This window comes from Notamacropus eugenii, chromosome 3 (assembly GCF_028372415.1).
Source record: "Notamacropus eugenii isolate mMacEug1 chromosome 3, mMacEug1.pri_v2, whole genome shotgun sequence".
Lineage (NCBI taxonomy): Eukaryota > Metazoa > Chordata > Mammalia > Diprotodontia > Macropodidae > Notamacropus > Notamacropus eugenii.
In genome coordinates, this window is record NC_092874.1 from 378,490,312 (window position 1) to 378,510,988 (window position 20,677).

At 43.8% G+C, this 20,677-nt stretch overlaps 1 protein-coding gene across 2 annotated transcripts in view; it reads left to right on the forward strand.

Annotated features, from left to right (window-relative positions):
• Positions 1-11,474, forward strand: part of TNFRSF13B (TNF receptor superfamily member 13B) — a 35,561-nt gene extending 24,087 nt beyond the window's left edge. For both annotated transcript variants that reach the window (XM_072597604.1, XM_072597605.1), the window contains exons 4-5: positions 4,571-4,759; positions 11,093-11,474. In XM_072597604.1, the coding sequence (XP_072453705.1) occupies positions 4,571-4,759; positions 11,093-11,382 (479 nt within the window). In that variant the 3' untranslated portion in view covers positions 11,383-11,474. The remainder of the gene's footprint in view (positions 1-4,570; positions 4,760-11,092) is intronic.
• The last annotated feature ends 9,203 nt before the right edge of the window (positions 11,475-20,677 follow it).

The following is a 20,677-nucleotide window of genomic DNA, read 5'->3' on the forward strand; positions in this document are numbered from 1 at the left end:
TGGTACAGCAGATGAGTCCTAGGCTTGCAGACAGGAAGACGGGAGTTCAGATCTAGTCCATCAGACACTTAACAATTGCGTGACCCTGGCCAAGCCATTTGCTTCAGTTTCCTTGACTATAAAATGGAGAGATCATTCAAAACATTTACTATGTCAAGTGCTGTGCTAATAAACGTTAGAGAACAGGAGCGCTTACCTTCCAGAGTTGTTATGTCCGTTGAAGACAATATTTATAAAGCACAAAAAATTATCAATATTTATGCAAGCGTTATGTAAATACTAGTTACTATTGTTGTTAAAATGAGACACTTGTAAGTACTGTGCACACCTCAGATGGTTACACAAATGCGATTTATTAGCTTGATTTCATCTGGATAAAAATGACATAATGGGATTCGAACTTGACCTCATGAATGCATTCAATAGAAAGAGCAGCCTAGATATCGGGTTGGACTGGAAGGCTTTTCAGATCCTCAGATCCAGGGATTCTTAACCTGGTGTCTATGAACTTGTTTTGGGGGTTTTTCAAATCTGGATAACTGTATTTCAATATAATAGATAGCCTTTGTAATCCAGTGAATTTTATTTTAAAAACATTTTCCTGAGAATGGGTCCATATGTTTCACCAGATTGCCCAAGGAGTCTGTGATACAGAAAAAGTTAAGAACTCTTGTTCTTATCCAACTGTCTTATTTTACAGGTGAGGAAACTGAGGCCCCAGGAGGGAAGTGACTTCCCTAGGGCCACATAGGTAATAAGTAGAATAGGCAGATTCAAATGCAGGCTGTTGGGTTTTGGACTGGATGTTTGATTTCATTGGCATAGGCTACTCTCAGTAAGGAAACTCCCTCTACCAAAGGAGGGCATCTTCTATTTCATAATTTATAGCCTCAGTAGAGTGGTTTCAATCTAGGTCTTCCTAAATTCGAGGCCAACTTTCCATCTGTATCTCCATGCTGCTGTTCTGTTTTATAGATGAAACAACGGAAGCTTAGAGAAGTTGATCTGCAAGGTCACAGAGCTAGAGTGTGCCTAGGCCAGGACTCCAAGCCCATTGGAGCCCATCACATCCAACTATGATCCCATGGCCCCTTCTGTGGGGCCATCAACCATGGCAGACACCATTTCTTCCTATTATTTCCTATTGTTTTTCAAAGCACTGTAGCTCAGTGGGAGTGGAAGGGAGAAGAGAGCCAGCTGCAGTGAAGAAAATGGAAGATCTAACTTTAGATTGGTTTAAAAATTGTCAGCAGGATTTAAAGGAAACAATGGTTCATGGTCTTCAGAAGAAGCAATATCTCTTGCTCCCCCATAGCAGATGAAAATGAATATCAAAAGCTGGGAGCTTGTGCCCTCTTGTGGTAGCTGCCTTGGAATTGCACCTGCTGGGGAAAAAGTTCCTCCCAGCGAAGGACCTTAGACTGCATCCCTCCTAGGTCTCCCCACCCACTCCCATTCTGCTTTTCTGCTTTGGTGCATGGTTTAGATGTGAGGCAGAGAATATTTTGGACTCTCCTGGGGCCAGGCATGGGATCCTGGGAGCTTGGCATTGGAGTAAGTGTGGAAAACTTAGCTCTGGCTTGCTCTCTTATTGAGACCTGTGAGATAGGTTGGTTCTTGCTGGTTCTTGCTCTGCACATACATTCCCAAGCCTTCCTCACCCAAAGGGTTCTTTCCTTCCTTCTACCTGCGCGATTTCCTTCTGGACCGTGGCTTCTGCTCCACTGAGGGTTCACAGTTTTTTTCATCGTAGTGTGCTGCAAGTTTCTCCTCCTGGGGAAACATCAAGGGGAGGGAGCAGTAGGAATACGGGAACCTTGGGTAAATTCAGTTGAGTGAGGACAGGGGTGAGGTGATGAAGATAGACTGATCTCAAGTCCAGAGTAATTTCTAATAATAGTGAGCATTTATATAGGGCAGCTAGGTGATATAATGGATAGGATGGCAGGCCTGCAGTCAAAAACACTCTTGTTCTTGAGTTTTCATATCTGACCTGACACTGTGTGACCCTGGGTAAGTCACTTAACTCTGTTTGCCTCAGTTTCCTCATTTGTAAAAAGAGCTGGAGAAGAAAATGGCAAACCACTCCAGTATCTTTGTCAAGAAAACCCCGAATGTGGTCATGAAAAGTCAGACACAATTGAACAACAATAGATAGCACTGTGAGGTTTGCAAAGTGCTTTATAAATTTTCTCATTTGACCTTCACAACAACCCTATGGTTATTATTATCATCCCCATTTTACAAATGAGGAAACTGAGGTAAACAAAGTGATCTGCCCAGAGTCACAGAGCTAGTAAGTACATCAGGATTTGAACTGAGGTCTTCTTGACTCTAGGCTCAGTGCTTTATTCACATTGTCACTTACCTGCTATACTGAAAACTACATCGACTTCCCTCATCTCAGCCTTGTACATGCCTTTCTTGCTGAAGGATGCCTTTGATTGGGAGGAAGTGTGGTCTAAAAGGAACCCTGTATTTGGAGTCAGAGGATCTAAATTCAGATTTTGGTTCTGCTGCTTAATTTCTGTGTAACCTTGGACATATATTTATAATTGGAAAGGACCTTAGAGGCCATCTGATCTAACTCCCGTATTTTATAGATGAGAAAACTGGGGCATAGGGTCATCCAGGTAGTGTCTGAGGCAGGATGTGCTCTTTTTCTGATATTTCATGCCCAACACTCCAGAGGCCTTTTCTAGTCATCCTGATCGATATCTGGCCACTGGACCCAGATGGCTCCAGAGGAGAAAGGGATGCTACAGATTTTGCACAGTCCTCCCTCACTTAAATCCAATTCACTGGCAAGTCATGGCATCACCTCCCTGATGTCATGGTCCTCTTCAAGAACAAAGGACAAACAGCAAGCTCTGTGAGTGGTAGTAGGAGCTGCCCCACTGGGGACGCAACTGGAATTTTCCAATTGGGCAACACAGTTCACTCTTCCTTCCTTCCTTCCTTCCTTCCTTCCTTCCTTCCTTCCTTCCTTCCTTCCTTCCTTCCTAACTTCCTTCCTTCCTTCCTTCCTTCCTTCCTTCCTTCCTTCCTTCCTTCCTTCCTTCCTTCCTTCCTTCCTTCCTTCCCGCCCTCCTTCTTTCTTTCTTCCCTTCCCCACCCTTGGTGAGACATGACTTGCTTTTCCAAACCAGGTATGACACCCACCATGAGTTAGAAGAAAAATTGAAATGACCAAGCTTTTGTTCCCTTCAGAGTTTGCTATTATCAGTTCATGATTTTATCTCTAGAGATATATGAACCCCAATTTTTTGCTTGACTTATAACAGTTCAATACCTATTTTTCGCTTTGTCCAGTGGTTTTAAATTAGCCCCTGAACCCACAGGTTTAGTCCAAACCAAACATTTTTTCCCTCTAGAACAGTGGTGTCTAATTACGGATCCTTGCAGGTGGCATATTGACTTAGAAAACCACAAGGTAACATTATCTGCAGTCTATTGTAATTTTATTTATTTCATGAAATATTTCCCAATTACATTCTAATTTACTTTTGTACCAGTGTTGGGAAGCAACATTGTCTGGGGGCAATATGTTTGCTGCTTCTCCTCCAGAATAAAGGCTCTTTTTATCTTCTGTTGGCAAGAATGAAACATTTCTGTTGATCAGCTTATCACATTTGCCAGCTTAAGAAACAAAATAACTCTTTAAAACAAAGGTAAATGTCTCCCAAGCCAAGATGGAAGGGGGATGAGAAAAGAAGTAAATGATCCATTAAACTATCTACACTCTCCAGGGAGAGGGAAAGGGAGGGAAGGAGGTCAGTCTTCTCCCATGCTTGCACTGTGCTCAAGATGGGCTCAGGAATCCCCTCAGCTGTTCATGACTTCCTATCCACTTTCTCCATGGTTCCATGCCCTCCTTCTTCTACTGGCCTTTCTTTGCTTATCATCTGTCTCTTCTACCCATAATTCCCCCCCTTCCCAGATCAGGTTTAGAGTCACTCTGGGTAGTTTGACCTCACCCTAAGTCTCAAATTCCATCAGAGTTTAGGAGATGATAGGAGGGGTCTTTCTGCCAGCAGCCAGTCTCACTCATTTCGCCTTGCCCAAGTTTGTCTTTTGCCCATGCTCAAAAGGGTTTATTGCATGCAGAGAGACATCCTGCCTCTAACGTTTACTAGGTATGGGATCCTGGATAAGTCACTGAATTTCTTCAGCCTCAGTTTTTTCATCTGTAAATCTGAGATGATGATAGCGCCTCACTTACTGTTGTGAAGATCTAATGAGATGCTGCATGTAAAGCCATATATTATCATGGAAACCATTTGTGCACAGTCATTCACCCGCTGGTACTTTCTTACACCATGATCTGTTAGTTACTTACTGCTGCCAAGGAGAAACAAAGGGGCTAAGTGGGGTCTCATGGCCAAATTCTGAAGGCCCTCCTGGCCCATCTCCCTCCCCACCCACCACTGCACAAACACACACTCTGATCACACAAGGAACAGGTAGCCCTAGGGTTTTACCTGTGACTTGCCTGGCCTGAATCTCCTTTTCTCTGCACCCCCTGAACACACCTGTCAGAATGACGCTGGTGCCCACGTCTCTGTTTCAGCCAAGGTGAGCCCCCTGCTGCAACTGGACCAGCAACTGAGTGGGGACCCGGGACAGCTGGCTCTGGTCTACACCGTCCTGGGGCTGTGTGTGTTCGCTGTCTTGTGCTGCTTTTTTATCACGATGGCCTGCTTCCTCAGGAGGAAGGGAGACCAGCCTCAGCCAGGGAGGCATCAGACCTCCACTGAAGGTAAGTAACTAAGACCCGGCAGGGCCCTCTTCCCTAACTGGTATCCTGGGACTTTCCTACCACCCCCACCCCAGCTCTCTATCCCAGCTCTCCTTTCCACAAAGGTCCCTAAAGGACCTCTGGTTCAAGGCGACCCCTAATTACTCATGCTGTCAGGACAACTCTGAACGTACACTTTAAAAGGTTGACTCCTGAGCACAACAGTGTACGGGGTGTGTGTGTGTGTGTGTGTGTGTGTGCATGGGGAGGGGAGGAGGGGGGCCAGGGAGGGCGTGGAATGGTGATGACATCCACCCCACAAGTTTGGAATCCCAGGGGCATGTTGATTTATTTCTGCCTTTCTGCAGCTCCCAGGGGCCTGGGGTGTGCGGGGGAGGTGAAGGCTCCTCAGGTGACATGTTCATTCAGGTGACCAAAGAAAGGTTAAGTGAACCTTCACATCAGACAACAGCAGGGGCATGTGGTAGGGGAGGGGCTTTCCCTTCCCATCCAGAAATCCTAGGATTCCTATGGCTTCCTGTCATTCACCTCTCCTGGGACCGATGTGTCTAGGAAAACCACTGAGGAAAATGGGGACAGTGAAGAGATAGCCAGAGTCCAGAGAGCTGGCTTTGGAGTCACGGTCCTGAGTTCAAGTCTTGAGCCTCCCAAATATGTTAATTGTGTCATCCTGTGAAAGTCACTTCATTTTTCAGCTCTGCAGGCAACTCTTTAAGACCAGTTATCTATCTTCATTGGTTAAGAGAGTCTTCACACCAATGATATAAAAAAATTAATTATTGTTCAGCTGACTTTAAGTGACCTCATCTGGGGTTTTCTTGGCGAACCCCAGCTTTCCCCAGCTCATTTTACAGATGAGGAAACAGAGGCAAACAAGGTTAAATGATTTGCCCAGGGTCACACAGCTAATAAGTGTCCGAGGCTAGATTTGAACTGATGAAGATGAAACTTCCTATGTCCAGCCCTGGCACTCTAGGCACAGCTCTGTCTAGCTGCCCTCAAAAATAGTAATAGCTAGGATTTATAGAATGCCTACTATGTGCCAGGTAGCGTGCTAAATACTTTATTAACTTATTTGATTCTTATAACAACCCTAGGAGGGAGGTGCCATTATCATTTTCATTTTACAGTTGAGAAAACTGAGGCAAACGGGCGGGTGATTGGTTCAGGGCCACACAGTTAGTAAGTATTTGAGGATGAATTTGAAATCAGGATTTCCTGACTCCAAGTTCTCATTCTATCTAAGGGATATATGTATGTGTATGTATATATATATGAATATATGTATGTATATGTGTATATGTATGTGCATATATGTATACATGTGTGTTCATCCTTCATTTTTGAAGAAGACCATGACATCAGAGAAATGATGACATGACTTGCACATGACTTTGATTTGAGTGAGGAAGGGCTGTGCAGGTCACCAGCCTCACTTCTCCTCCAGAGCCATCTGCGTCCAGTGACCAGATATTCATCAGGATGACTGGAGATGGCCCAGGATGCAATGGGAGACCTTGGGCTATGCAGATATTCACTTAGAGTGAGAAGATGCCCATTCAGTGAATTGGCTTCTTTAAGAAGTAATCGGGGCATTCCCTTTAATGAGCAAAAGAAAAACGTAAATCAAGGTGGGAGGGAAAGAGCAACAGTTACTAAATATATGCATGTATATGTGTATATATATGTATATGTGTATGCATGTGCATATATGTGTATATAAACCACTAGCTATGTGTGTGCACGTGTGTGTATGTGTATGCATATGTGTGTGCATACAAATGTGTGTACGTATGTGTGCACATGTGCGTTGTGTATGTGTGTGCATATATGTGTGTGTTGTGCATATATGTGTGTATACCACTAGCTGTGTGTGCACATGTGTATGTGTGTGCATACATGCATACAAATGTGTGTACATGTGTGTGCATGCATGTATTATGTATGTGTGTGCATTTGAATATGTATGTGTACATTTATATGTCAGTAAACAAGCACCAATCACCTCGATATGTGCCATGGACACTGCTACCCAACAGGAATGCAAATGCATATATATTATATTTATGTACATCTAACCTGCATAAACCTTAAAACACTATGTAAATGCTAGCTATTATTACTCTCATTACTCCTGTAAGTATGATTCCAAATCCACTGTGTCTCAGTTTCCCTGCAGAGGCCCCTGCCTCACCAGGTTTTTGTGAGCTCACACAAGAGGGTTCTTCTGCTGAAGCTAAGTCTCTCCTCTGTTCTCATAGCTAGAATTCAGATCCAGACTGCCATTTATAAACGTACTAGCTGTGTGACCTTGGGCAAATCACTTAAGTCTTTGGCCTCAGTTTTCTCATCTGTAAATGGGGAGTTGGATTCGATCATCTCTGGGGTCCCTAACATCTCTAAATCTATGCTCCCATCCCGACTTTGTGCCTCTTTCTTCTTCCAAGTCCTGAATCTGGCTGGGAACAATCTGACCTCCCTTAAAGCCTTATCGGTAGGAAACCTGGCAAAGACTGCTTTGGTAATAGCTACACCTGACTTACTTGACTTGCCTGACTTTCCTCAATTCCCAGGAAACATCCTGCCTAATTATAGTGCCTGTTGATCAAGTATTTCCTATTTATTCCTGTCTGTATGTAAGTGTTTACATGTGGTCTCTCCCGCTAGATGGTGAGCTTCCTGAGGACAGGGACTGTCTTTCTCTTTCTTTGTATTAGCACAGTGTTCAGTTATTTCAGTTGTGCTTGACTCTCCGTGACCCCAATGGGGGAGGATTTCTTGACAAAGATAGAGTGTTTTGCCATTTCCTTCTCCAGCTAATTTTGCAGAGGAAGAAACAGGCAAACAGGGCTGAGTGACTTGCACAGGGTCATACAGCTAGTTGATGTCTGAGGCTAGATTTGAACTCATGAAGATGAGTCTTCTTGGTTCCCATCCCAGGGCTCTATGCACTGCCTGATACATAAAGGGCACTTGATGAATGTTTGACTGACCTGTACCTAGTGGGGTTCCTGAAGGCACGCAGCCTGAGGACTGGGTTATTTAACAAAAGTAAAGACCAAAAGGCAAACATTTATAAAGTGTTTAGTTTACAAATACAGGAGAGTCAGTGTGAAAAGGGCCCCCTCTGGGACTGGGGAGACTGGCGTTCTGGCTCTTCTGCTCTTCAGCTGAGTAGCCTTGGGGTCTATTTACTTCTCCATAAAATAAAGAGCCCTAGGTCCCTTCCAAGGATAGCTATATATGAGGCTGTGAGATATGCTTTCTGCATTGGAGCAAGGCCCCGAAATAATAAAAAAAAAAGTGCTAGACAGTGTGCTAAATGCTTTATTGTCTCATTTGATCCTCATAACAACCCTAGGAGAGAGGTGCCATTATTATTCACATTTTACAGTTGAGGAAATTGAGGCAAACAGTATGTGTGTTTTTAATAATAATAGCTCACATTTATTTAACACCTTAAAGTTTGAACAGTATTTTACTTACGTTTTACATTTGATCTTCCTAACACCCTGTGAGATAGATTATTAACCCCATTTGCCTAGGGTCACATACTTAGATTTCCCACTTCCAAGCCTGGCACTCATTATATTCCTCATAGTATACTGTCTGCCTTTCAGCTAAGATGAATTAGTCCTTTAAGGCTCCTGATTTGCCTGTTCTAGATATTCAGTTAACAGGGGGCAAAAGAGAGAAGCCCGCCTTCTGCTGGACTGACAGGCCACCCCACAGGGTGTGCATGCAGACAGGTCTATGGTCAGGATCCTTACTAAAGGAAAAACAGCCCCAGAGGCTGCTGTTTTGTTCCTTGGTCCTCTAGTGGGGTGCCTTTATTTTATCCAAAATAACATGTGTTCTCAGGCTGCCTAAAATGGACAATAACAGAATTTCAGAGCTGGAACAAAATGGGAGATCATATAGACCAACCCCTGCAGCATTTAAAAAGTTTGAAAGACATAATTTCTGGGTAATTAGTCACTTTATTAATAACGCTAGCATTCTTTTAATAAAAGGTCAATGGCATTCTTGAATACCAAAGATGAGCATGGCAGCCAACTCCTTCCATTCACAGATAAGAAAACTGAGGCCCCTTGGAAGAGGGTGGCAGTCAACTCTGATTGGTTAATAATTGACGAGAGAATGAATATTGCAATGAGGGTCTGGACTTATTCTATGAACTCTGATCATGTTATTTACTCCTAAGTTCCCCAGTCTTGGAAAATCTACTAAAGAATTTATCCCCACCTAAACCTGAGCAGAAGTTGGGTAGAATCTGACCAAGATTAAGGAGAATTAATTCAGTCTCATTATCAGTAAGGAGACTTCAAGAGACCATATTTGTTAAATGAAGACTTTAGAAAAAGGGGTAACTCTTGGATCTCCCCAAATCATTGGTTATTAATAATAATTTTTCTCATGTTTCATTTTGCAGCCATGAGCCTAGAAAGGTTAGGTGACTTGCCCAAAATCACGCCATTGTTAACGATCGTTGACTGTGCTCCTCTGACTTCAGATCCAGGGCTTTCCCCCAGCCTATACTTCAATTTGGCCTCCCTGTGTACAGGTCACTTACTCTCTCTGAGTTTCTGTCCCTTCAACTATAAACTAAGGAAGTTGAAATAAGGATCAGGAGACCTTAACTTGTGGCCACAGATTCCCAGGGAGAAATTCCCCTGTCGGGAGATTTGAAGGGGTCAATGAAGTTGAATGGGGGAAAGAAATTACATCATCATTTTTACTGACCCCTAACTGAAAATTCGAACTTTTTTTAATTATTTAAAAATGTGTTATGAAGGGACAACTAGGTGGTGCAGTAGATAGAGCACTAGCCCTGGAGTCAGAAGGACCTGAGTTCAAATTTGACCTCAGAGACTTACTGGTTGTGTGACCCTGGGCAAGTCACTTAACCTTGATTGCCATCCTCACCCCCCAAAAAAACCCTTCCATATTCTGAGGAGTGCATAGGCTTCATCAGACTGCCGAAAGAGCCACACACACACAAATGCTGAAGGATCCCTGGACTAGAGGAGCCCTAAAGGCCCTCACTGACACTGAGAGAGAATAACACAACATTTAAGTCAAGGCTTTATTGACCCAAGTCCCAAGTACGCCATCCAAAAGTCATCACCACTGCAGTTTGTCCTGCACCAGTGCCAGGATTCTCTGTATAATTCTCAGCATGTGTTCCTGTGGTGGGCTCAGAGTTTTCCTTACCTGGATCCTTAACACCTAGAAGGAGAAGAGAAGGGCAGAGACACCTGACTCAGAGATGGAGGATATTTCAAATCAATGGTTTCCCAAGGATGCCTCCCAAGGATGCTTCCAAGGAAACCAGAGACCTTGATGAAATTAAAGGGTCACCATCCACCAGCCCAAAGCATCTGGGCCTGCAAGCCATTTCTTTGGGCCCTGAGGGGCAATTAGATGAAAGAGCCATGGGGATCACTGTTCTGAGACAATTCTGGCTTGAAAAAGATTTAAATAGAAGAACTCTCCAGGTATAAGCAGTTGTGACAGCACACTCATGGAGGTTTTACGGTTAACCAAGTTGTTTGTAGTTTTTTGGTCTGGACCTGTTTTCACTGAAAATTTCATTAACATCTTGATTTCATTGAGTTTCTGATTAGGAAACTTCTCTACTGATGCACATAGGCAACAATTGAGAAATTAAGGGTCTCCCTCAGGATCAAGTAGCCAGTCTGCGTCACAGAGGTGAGGGTTGAACCCAGGTTGGCTTTACCCTGAGACTGACTCTGTCAAATACATCCATTCATTTGGATGCTCATAACCCTTCTGGAAGGCAAGTAGGATAAGTAATCATTATCCCCAACTTCATGACCCAGAGGACTTAAGAATTGAAAGTGACCTTGAAGGTCATCTGATCCTGTGTCCTAATTTTATAAATGAGGAGACTAAAGCTCAAAGAATGGAAGTGATTTGTCCCATGTCACATGGGTAGTAAAGTAGAAGAGGTAAGATTCGAACCCAGGTTCTCTGACTCTCAATCTAGTGCTCTTTTCATATATTTTCACATATTACAATGCTACTATTCAAAGGCAAAGGTCACAAGGCTAGTAAGTGGCAAAGTCAGGCCTGGAATCCAGCTAGGCCCAGTGTTTTTTCACTTATGCTGGCTTTCCGGAATGATTTTGTATTCATTATTCTGACAGCAAGCATGAGGGTATATGTGTGATTGTCAGATGAAGAGCCTGAGGGTCAGAAAGGTCCCCAGATGTGGAGTGGCTCTGGTGAGAACATCAAGGTGGAGCTGTCTTCCCCACAGTGGAAAGGTTGTTTTAGTGAACTCACTCTGCTCCCACACACCCTTCACAGATCATTTCATGGAAGCAGGAAGTGTTGGAGATATCGCCAAGGAGCTTAAGATGCCTGAGCCTGTGGAAACATCTAGCCTCAGCTTTCCTGAGCAGAGTCCCCCCACCGAGGAGAGCACAGTGCCTACGGAGGTCTCCCATCCCGAGGGCCCACCTCAGCAGGAAGATGCAGCCGTGCAGGGGGGCTTTGGTCTGGTGGGGACAGCGCCCTCAGGGCCCAGGCCGGGCTGTAATGAAGGGTGCTTCAAGATCATCTGCTCGCCCTCCCAGGAGAAGGTGCCCTCGCCATGACACGGACCAAGGAGGCAGGACAAGGCGCCGGGGGCTGTTCTCTCCCCAAGCCAACAGACCTGTGTGAACACTTCCTTCTGCTTTGGAAATAAAGTCTCATCTGGGTAGGACCCCCTCCCCTTCTGGGCAGGGCCCCCTCCCCTCCTGGGTTATGCCCTTCTCCTGTGGTTGTTCTCACTGAGATCATCCCCTGCCTCTCCCACCCACCTAAGATGGCAGAAATTGAACAAAGCTCCTCTGCTCCATGTCCTTTCCCTTCCATATCCATGACTGCATCAGCTCTGGAATCAGACGCTTTCGTTTACTTGGGATCCGAAGTAATGGAATACAATACACAGAGAATGACCGTGATTCAGATTTATGTCTTTCAATTAATGGGCAGTGGGCATGAGGGGCGGAGGGGTGAAAGAGATGGAACAGGAAAGAAAGAGAGGGAAAGGGAAGGAGTGAGAGGGAGGGGAAGAGAGAAAAGAGGGAAAGTGAAAGAGGGAGGGGGAGAGAGAGGGAGAGGGAAGAAGAAAAGGGAAAGAGGGAGGGGTGAAAGAGGGAATGAGAGAGAGAGGGAGAGGGAAATGGGAAGAGGGAGAGGGAAGATGAAAGACAGGTAGGGGAAAGAGAGAGGGGTGAAAGAGAGGGAAAAGGAAAGAGAGAGAGAAGAAGGAAAAGAGAAGAGAAAGGGAAGGGAAAAGGAGAGAAGGGAGAGGAAAGGGAGAGAGGAGGGGAAAGGGTGGGGAGAACATTACAGCCTATGGTTTCTGGATCCACACCCTCAACAGTTAGGGCAGGCGAGGCTGTGCGCCTTTTCCCATTTGCTTGTTCCCATCAAAGCTGTTCGGTACAGGCAGGTTTCTACCTACACAACCTCATCTATCACAACTTGGTGTAATGCAAAGAACATCGTATTTGGAGACTGAGGATGCCTGTTCATAATCCCGCTTTTGCCCTTTTATTCACCAACTGCATGATCTTGGTGAGCCTCCTCCCCTCTCTACACCTCCATTCTCTCTCTCCCCCTTTCTCCATCCCTCCCTCCTCTCCTCTCTCCTTCTCTCTTTCCCTCTCCCTCCGTCCCTCTCCATCCCTCCCCTCCCCCCCATCTGTCTCTCTGTCTGTCTCTCTGTCTCTCTCTGTCTCTGTCTCTCTGTCTCTGTCTCTGTCTCTCTGTCTGTCTCTGTCTCTGTCTCTGTCTCTGTCTCTGTCTCTCTCTCTTTCTGTCTCGCTCGCTCGCTTTTAGGTCCGATCTGAAGGGGAGCTATATGTTTTAAGAAGTCTATATATAGTGGGAAAAGATGGAAACCTGCCAGCTCCCCTCCTCCCTTCCCTATCACATGGTACACTCGGAATCTTAAGTAGACATTTGGTTAACGTTAAACCCTTAGGATCGTCATACCTAACAGAGCCATGTCACGGCCCCCTAAGCACAAGCTAATTTTCTCCCTCGTCTGCTTTCTGCTTGAGCTACTGGAGGGAGGGGAGCCAGGAGTTGGCTGCCACACGCAGCCATTCAGGCCCAGGCTGCCAAGCTCTGCTTCTCTCAGGGCTGAGATCTGTTTAAACCCATCTTTATTTAGACTCCCAGATTCATCCAGCGACATCTTCCTCTCTTTTTTGATAGGGGAAGGAAACTCAAATGGGTCCTGCAAAATTTAAAGAGACCATTTCATATTCTCCCTTTGTGGATCAGAACAGGAGTCAGTAGCCCCCAAAGAGTTCCAGGGTTTGATATACATCAGTTAAGATAAGGCAGGAAAAGCGAAGACAGCAATTTCATGCATAAGAGAGTCTGAAAAACCTATTTGATCACAGGATGATAAGCTCCTGACAGCCAAGGGAGAAATCATTTTTTATGCAGTCGTGAGAAACTGGCTCAAGGCAGAGAGTTTTCCCACTGGCTGCGTGTGAAGGTAGCCTGTCTGATGGCAAAAGTGATATCTGTCTGTCGGAGCCCCATCTCCATCTAGCCTCTAAGGCTGGAACAAATGGAGAAGTATCTCTGAAGCAACACGGGGCAGAGGACTTCAAGACCAGACACCCAGGTTCTAATCCCAGATCTTGCACTTGTGTAAAGGGAAAAACCACTTTATTTCTCTAGGCTTTGTCTGTAAAATGAGAGGGCTGGGCTAGATGTTTTTTCTGGTCCCTAATGGCTTTCACATTATGTACTTGAATTCTTCAGTGATTACGGTGTGAACACTCCCAACCACAAAGCAGATTACAGCGCGGTACATCGTGACCCTGAAGCAACACAGGTGTAATTTCCTCCTTCTTCCCCATGACAGTCCCGCGGTGTTCTCAAACATGTGCCTCTCTCCTTGGAACCATGGTGCATACATGTCTTTTTTGTCAGTGAATGCTGGGTGTATTTGTAGGAGAGTGTGTCCAGGGTTTATGGGAGATACATTTTGTTACTCCTTTCCTTATCATGGTATTTCAGTAATTGTGTCATTTTTCTGATGACTCAAAGGTAAACCCATCAGTGGGGGTTTGCAAACTATAGGTTAAGTCATGCAGACCCACAGAATACCTTGAACATTTTCTAGCTCAGGGGTTCTTAATTGGATTTATGAACTTAAAAAAAAATGTCCTAACTCAATATAATCGACTTCCTTTGTAATCCTGTGTATTTTACCTTATGCATGAAAAATATTGTTCTGAGAATGGGGTCCATAGGTTTCATCTGACCAGGAAAGGGACCCATGAACCACCTTTTTGTGTTAAGAACCACAGCTCTAGGGGAACATAACCACAGACAGTTCAGGGGGTGGTACTCTTCTGGGGTGCTACTATAATGTTTATCTAGTATATTTGTTGTTGTTCAGTCATCCACTAATGTCTGACTCTTCATGACCTCATGGACCCTACTTTCCATGGGATTTTCTTGGCAAGGATATTGTAGCGGTTTGCCACTTCCTTCTTTAGCAGATTAAGGCAAACAGAGGTTAAGTGACTTGCCCAGGGTCACACAGCTAGTAAGTGTCTGAGACTAGATTTGAACTCAGGTCTTCCTGACTTGAGGGCCAGCACACTACCCACTGTGCTACCTAGCTACCCCATCTTGTATATATTTTGATTTTTTACTTATCTGTGTACACGTTGTTCTATCCAGTAGAGTAAGCTTCTTGAGGGCAGGGAGTGGGTTTTTTCCCCATCTTTGTATCCCTAGGACCTATTAAGATGCCTATTAATAAGTGCTTAATACATACCTGTCAAACTGAATTAACCTTCTGAGTTTCTGTAGCTAAAAGATCTGTCACTCTACTGCCTAGGTGGTAGTAGCCTCTCTCTCCAAACTTAGTTAAGTTGGTCCTTGGACAACAGATCATATTTGCCACCAGGCCTGTCAAAATGTACTCAGCTCTTGAAGAGCCCAGAGTCCTTTCCAGATCAAGATAAGGAATCAGCACAGAACTTAGACGGAGACAGTCTATGTTACATGAACACATAGCAGGGCATTGCAGAATCTCGGATTGGAAAGGGACATGAGCATCTAGTCCAACTCTTACCTGGACAAAGATCCCCTCAACAGCAGTGCTGTCAAAATCAGAGAAACACTACCTGAGGATCCCTGCAGGTTGCATATTGACTTAACAACTCATTTCTAACATTATCTATGTTTTATTGTATTTTTATTTAATTTGTTGAATATTTTCCAATTACATTTTAATATGGTTTGAGCAGCACTTGTGACTGTTGTGACTGAGAGTGGCTACAGGCCATGTGGTGAATGTTTGTACTCTATAATATACCTGACATGTGGTGATCCATCTTTGGCTTGGGTTTCCTCGAGGGGGAGCCCAATTTGGAGGTTTAAGTCCTAGGCAGCCCATTCCACTTAGGGTATGTCTCTTCAGTCTAATTAATATATTATAATTAATATCATATTAACATCATATTAATATAATTAAGTTTCATGCCCCACCCATTGCTCCCAGCACTCCCAGACCTCTCTGGGGTCAAGCAGAATAAATCTAATCCCTTTTTCACAAAGTTGCTTCTTGATTCAGAGATTGAGAATCTAACCCCAAACACCCTTTTATTTCCCTTACTATTCAGTTTTCTGCATTTTGGGCAAAGCTACAATTTGTTAGGAATTTACCTTTGATGGAGATTGGGAGTCAGGGAGAAAGGACATTTTAACCTGCCTAGATCACAATTAAAATCACAAAGGAATGAATTGAATGTTAGATATGACAGGAACCTCCTTAGAGATCTAATCTAATCCTCTCATTTTACAGATGAGTAAACTGAAACCCAAGGAAGGAAAGACCTTGTCAAGGCTACCTAGCCAATCAGGGGCAGAGGCAGGGCTAGAAGGAGGGAAAAAGCATTTATTCATGCCATGCATGAATGTTACTTCATTTGATCAGGAGGTAGGTGTTGTGACCCCCATCTTAGAGTTGAGGAAACTGAGACAGAAGTTAATGACTAGCTATGGGTCACAACACACAAGTGTCTGAGGCTGGATTTGAACTCAGGTCTAGTGCTTTATCCACTGGGCCACACAGCTACCTCAGTTCTGGCTGACTAGCAGCCAGTATAGATCTTCCCACAATAGTGCACGGTTTCATGGAGAGAAGATTACAGTCAGTAGACAAAATGGGAGTTTTGGGATCATTTTGAGATTGCATTTCTCTACATTAACCCCCCACAATTTATAAATTTCTTCCCATGGAAGAAAGATACATTGTACTCTCTATCACCAATGACACTTTATTTAGATTTTTAATGAATAAAATTAAGCTTGAAATGCCCTTGTCTCAATTTGGTTGTGGCTCTTACCTCTAAATTTTTTTTTCTTTATTTTAAAGGAGGAAAAATTGACTTGAGGAAGCCTGAGGAGAGACTCTAGTTCTCTGATTAAGTGTCAACTGAAATGAGAAGAAACTTCTGGGTCTATGGGTGGATTTGGAGGTTTAAGTCCACCATGGAATGAAACAAAACTTAAGTGTTTTCATGATGGGACTTGACCTGCACAGTCAAGAATCCTGATCAAAAAGTGCATCATAGAATAATAGGTCTAGAACTGGGAGGAACCTCAGAGACCAATAAATCCAGTCTACAGATGAGGAAACTGAGTCCCAGGGAAATTAAGGGACTTGCCCAAGGTCATCCAAGTAGTAAGCATCGAAGGTAGAAAATTGAATCTAATTCCTCTGATTTCAGGGTCAGTGCTCTTTTCATCAGAACATGAAGCCTCTAGGCTTGGGGGCATTTTCCAGGTCTCTCTGGTCCCTAGAATCAGGGCACCAGCCTTTGTTAGACAGGCAAGAGAGGCACATTCCACTAGAACACGTTTCTCATTATGGATTTGGAATGGGAATCAGATACATGTAAATATGAACGTCTAGACCGATCTTTTTGTTACTGCGAGAATGAGCCCTCTGCAATGAACTGATGCCCTGATTATCTCTTAGTCTTAGAATACTAGGCAGAGCAGATTGATGCCCATGGCTCTCCTTCAGAATCTCCCAAAGTAAACACATCACATCTCTTTCCCTTGGAGAATTGGGTAATGAAAATCCAAGAGCAACTGAATGGCACTGTGCCACCATGGACAGAGGGATGCAATTTGTTCTGTGTGGGGCTGGTCTGCAAACCTTTTAGAGATATTTGTTTCTGTCACACATATGCCACCAAGAGCCAATTAGATGTCACTTTTGCTCTAATGCATTAGCCGGGGGAGTTGGGAGACAAAAATCTGAGTTTCAGATTGTATGTGAGAAAAGACCAGACTCCTTACCCTTCAGTTACCTTGTAGGGGTCTGATAAGGTAAAAAGCAAGAAGCCCAGCCTGGTGGGAAGAAAATTGACCTAGGATTAGGAGATCTGAGTTCTCTTTCTGCTCTATCCCCTACCTTCTAACCCTACTGCCACCATCTATGACCACATATGACTCTTCAGGGACAACTCATATTAGGCCAATATGAGTAGAATCCTAGAAAGCTAGGCCTATATGTAGGAGTATTAACTTTATAAGGGCAGCTAGGCGGTGCAGTGGATAGAGTGCCAGGCCTGGAGTCAGGAAGGTGAGTCTTCTTGAGTTCAAATCTGGTCTCAGACGCTTACTCACTGTGTGACCCTGGATCTTATTTAACCCTACTTGCCTCAGTTTTTTCATCTGTCAAATGAGCTGTAGAAGGAAATGGTAAACAACTCCAGTGCCTTTGCCAAAAAAAAAAAAAAAATCAACTAAATGGGGTCACCAAGAATCAAACATGACTCAACAAACAGCTCTGTAGATTCTTGGACAGGTGCTTGGCAAAGTTAATTGTCCTTGGCTATATTCATACTTCCAGGCTCCTGTGATCTAGCCTCTGCCTCTAGGCTGGCACTTCATGTCCTCAGGGGGCCATCTGCAGTTGTCCTGATCTATCTCTGGCCACTGGACTCAGAGCAGAAAGTGAAACTGGGAACTTGGAACACCCCTGCCTCACTTAAATCCAATTCACTTTCAAGTCATGGTGCCCTCTTCCTGATGTCATGGTCCTCTGTGAGAACAAAGGAAAAACTGCAACAACAGTCATGTCCCCACCCTGGGATCCTGACCCTGGGACCCCCACCCACTTTATGCCATGCTAAGGAGCACATACCTTTCTGCGAGGCCTGTCCCTTCCTGTCCTACTCTAGTTCTGAAAATAGTGATCAAGTCAACACTACCAAAACATTCCCCCTGGGTCATCACTCCCCTAAGCTTCCTTTATGAGAAGGCATACTCCTTGGAGGCACACATGATAGTGTTGGCCCATTCCACATAGGCCCTCTCACCTGAACTCCAAAAAGGCTTCCTACATAGTCTTCTGGTCTCCAGCCTCTCCTTTCTCCAGTCTATCCTATGCATCACTGCCAAAGCAATCTAATTGCATGAATCAACCTATTCCAACCTACTTTTCCATCTTGATCACATACTATTCCCTTGCATGGACTGATTTGGCATTCTGGCTAAATCATGTTACCTACCATTCCTTCTTCTTGTCTTTGTCTCTGTCTCTGCCTTTGCTCAGCGCTGTATCCAGAATGTATTTTCCGACCTTCAACTCCCTCCCTGTCTGCTGTAATCTCCACTTTCCTTCACAGTCCATTTTAGTTACTGCCTTTTCTAGAAAGACTTCTCTACCATATTGACTGGCTTGAAATAGATATTTAACAAGTTGCTTACTGAATGGAAACCCTAATTATCTGTGTGATCTTGAGCAAAACAGTGCTTCCCTTTCTCCCTACTGCCCCTCCGTGTAAAAGGGGAGAATAATACTAACCTTATCTTTTTCACAAACTATAAAACATAAAATATAGACATAAAATGTAGATACAAATATAGATAAAATATAGATAGAAGAGTACTTGGAAGGGAGAAGGGTAGGCATGGATTACCATCACACAGATGGTCAGGGTCCAATATCTATAAAACAGGCTTCTAAACACACAGTAATAAAGCTATACCAGTCAATAATTTCCTTATCTTTGTTATTTCTTTAAAAAACACACAAAGCATTGGCTTTGTTGGCCCTCTCCCCGAAAGGCATGCTCTACCATTTACCTAGCTATACCGCTTAGTCTGGTTTTATTTGATAATGTCCCTAGGGTGTAATTTTTTTGAAATTATTTGTTTTCAAACTTGAAGCATTGATTTTTTCCCCCTCCTACCCTTCCCCTTGTAAAAAAAAGAAAACCTTTGCCACAAATAGATACATATATGTTTATGCATATCTATTTATCTGTCTTTTAGCCAAACAAATCCACATGCAGTTGTCCCTTCCACATGGGGGAGGGGAGTTAGGGACGTGGCACCTCAATGATCTGGAAAATCTACATAAAAGTTTTTAGCCCTCCTTTTGTACCAGAAAAGTCTGGTTTTTTTCTTTTTCTTTTATGGGGTGATTACAGTACCTTATTATAAAATTTGGGTTGATATTGTACAATATTATACACTATTTTATGCACTTCTGAATTTCTAAACTTTTTCTATGTCATCTGCAGTTTTCACAAAACTCCCCCCAAATTTTCATTTAATTTCTTATGCTGACTCACAATACATGGAAACCTCATTGGGGAAAGTTGTGATGTGGAAGGGATAACTGTATTGGCTATGTTCACAAATATATATCTCATTCTGCACAATGAATTGTGGTGTGATTTTCAGAGACCAAGTTACTTCTCCTTTAGCACTCCCAATGAGGGGAGAGAAGTAGGGAAAAGTTGTGGTTGTAAGAAACTCCTTTTTGAGCTATATCTTTGGCTTTAATCCCTGGGTAGCTGTGGAAGGGTGATTGGTGACACTAAGCCATTATTAGTCTTGTATGCCTTAGTGAGAATGAGTCTCACGTCTTTTACTGGAGATTTTGTTAGCCCAAGAGACCTTAAAGGTTCAGGGCACTAGGTAGGGGAAAGGAACACAGAATGAGAATATTGGGTGGCATTTCCAATAGTGGAATTCTTGGGTGCTTTGTTTTCACTTAGTGTAATCAATTAGGCCTGTGTGATCAATTCTCTCAGCACAGAGAACACCCGGTATGAAATCTCCCTCTACCAATTTTGGATTCACTAGGCAAGCCCTAAAAAGTTACCTGGAGGAACTTAGGGGATTAAAGTGACTTGGTCAATTTTAGAGCAGGAATCTGAGCTGAGATTTAGTGGGATCCCAGAACAGCACTCTGTCCACTATGGTACACTGCTCCACCTCCCCTTCTGTATCTTTAAGCCCTACACCTCCCAGCACAAAAGCCTGCTCACAGAATGGGCACTGGTGGTTTTCAGGTGTGCTGGGTACCTGACACAGTAAATGCTGTTGGATTATTACTCTTATTAATAAGCATACTTGCAAAGTTCTGTTAAGTCTAATTGGATCCCTGTGGACATTCTGTCCTTTCTATCTCTGCTGCTGCCAGTGACAGTCTTTTGAACGAGAGGCTCCTCTGCTGTGTCTAAGATGGAATCCTAAGTTAAAATTACTTTGCAGCCTGTATTTCAGGTTGACATCATGAACTCTGGCTTTGTAGAACCAGGCTGTGCAGTGGAAACAAGCAGAGGATGAAAAGCAGGCAAGAGAAGAACAGACACGTTCCTGTACATGTGCTCAATTCTTAGAACACCACAAGCTAAGCCGTTTGCAGTCCAAAGGAATCCTGGCTCATGAATTACAGAACAGACCTAAATCGGTAGCTACTAATTGGTGGCAGTCCTCCAGGGTCAGAGATGCCCAAGGGGATGTTCACTTGTGTGCTACATTTTGATGTTATCCCATGTTGTTTTCACCATTGAACACTTTCTGTCCTGCTTTGTAAGTTGAAATTAGAAAAAA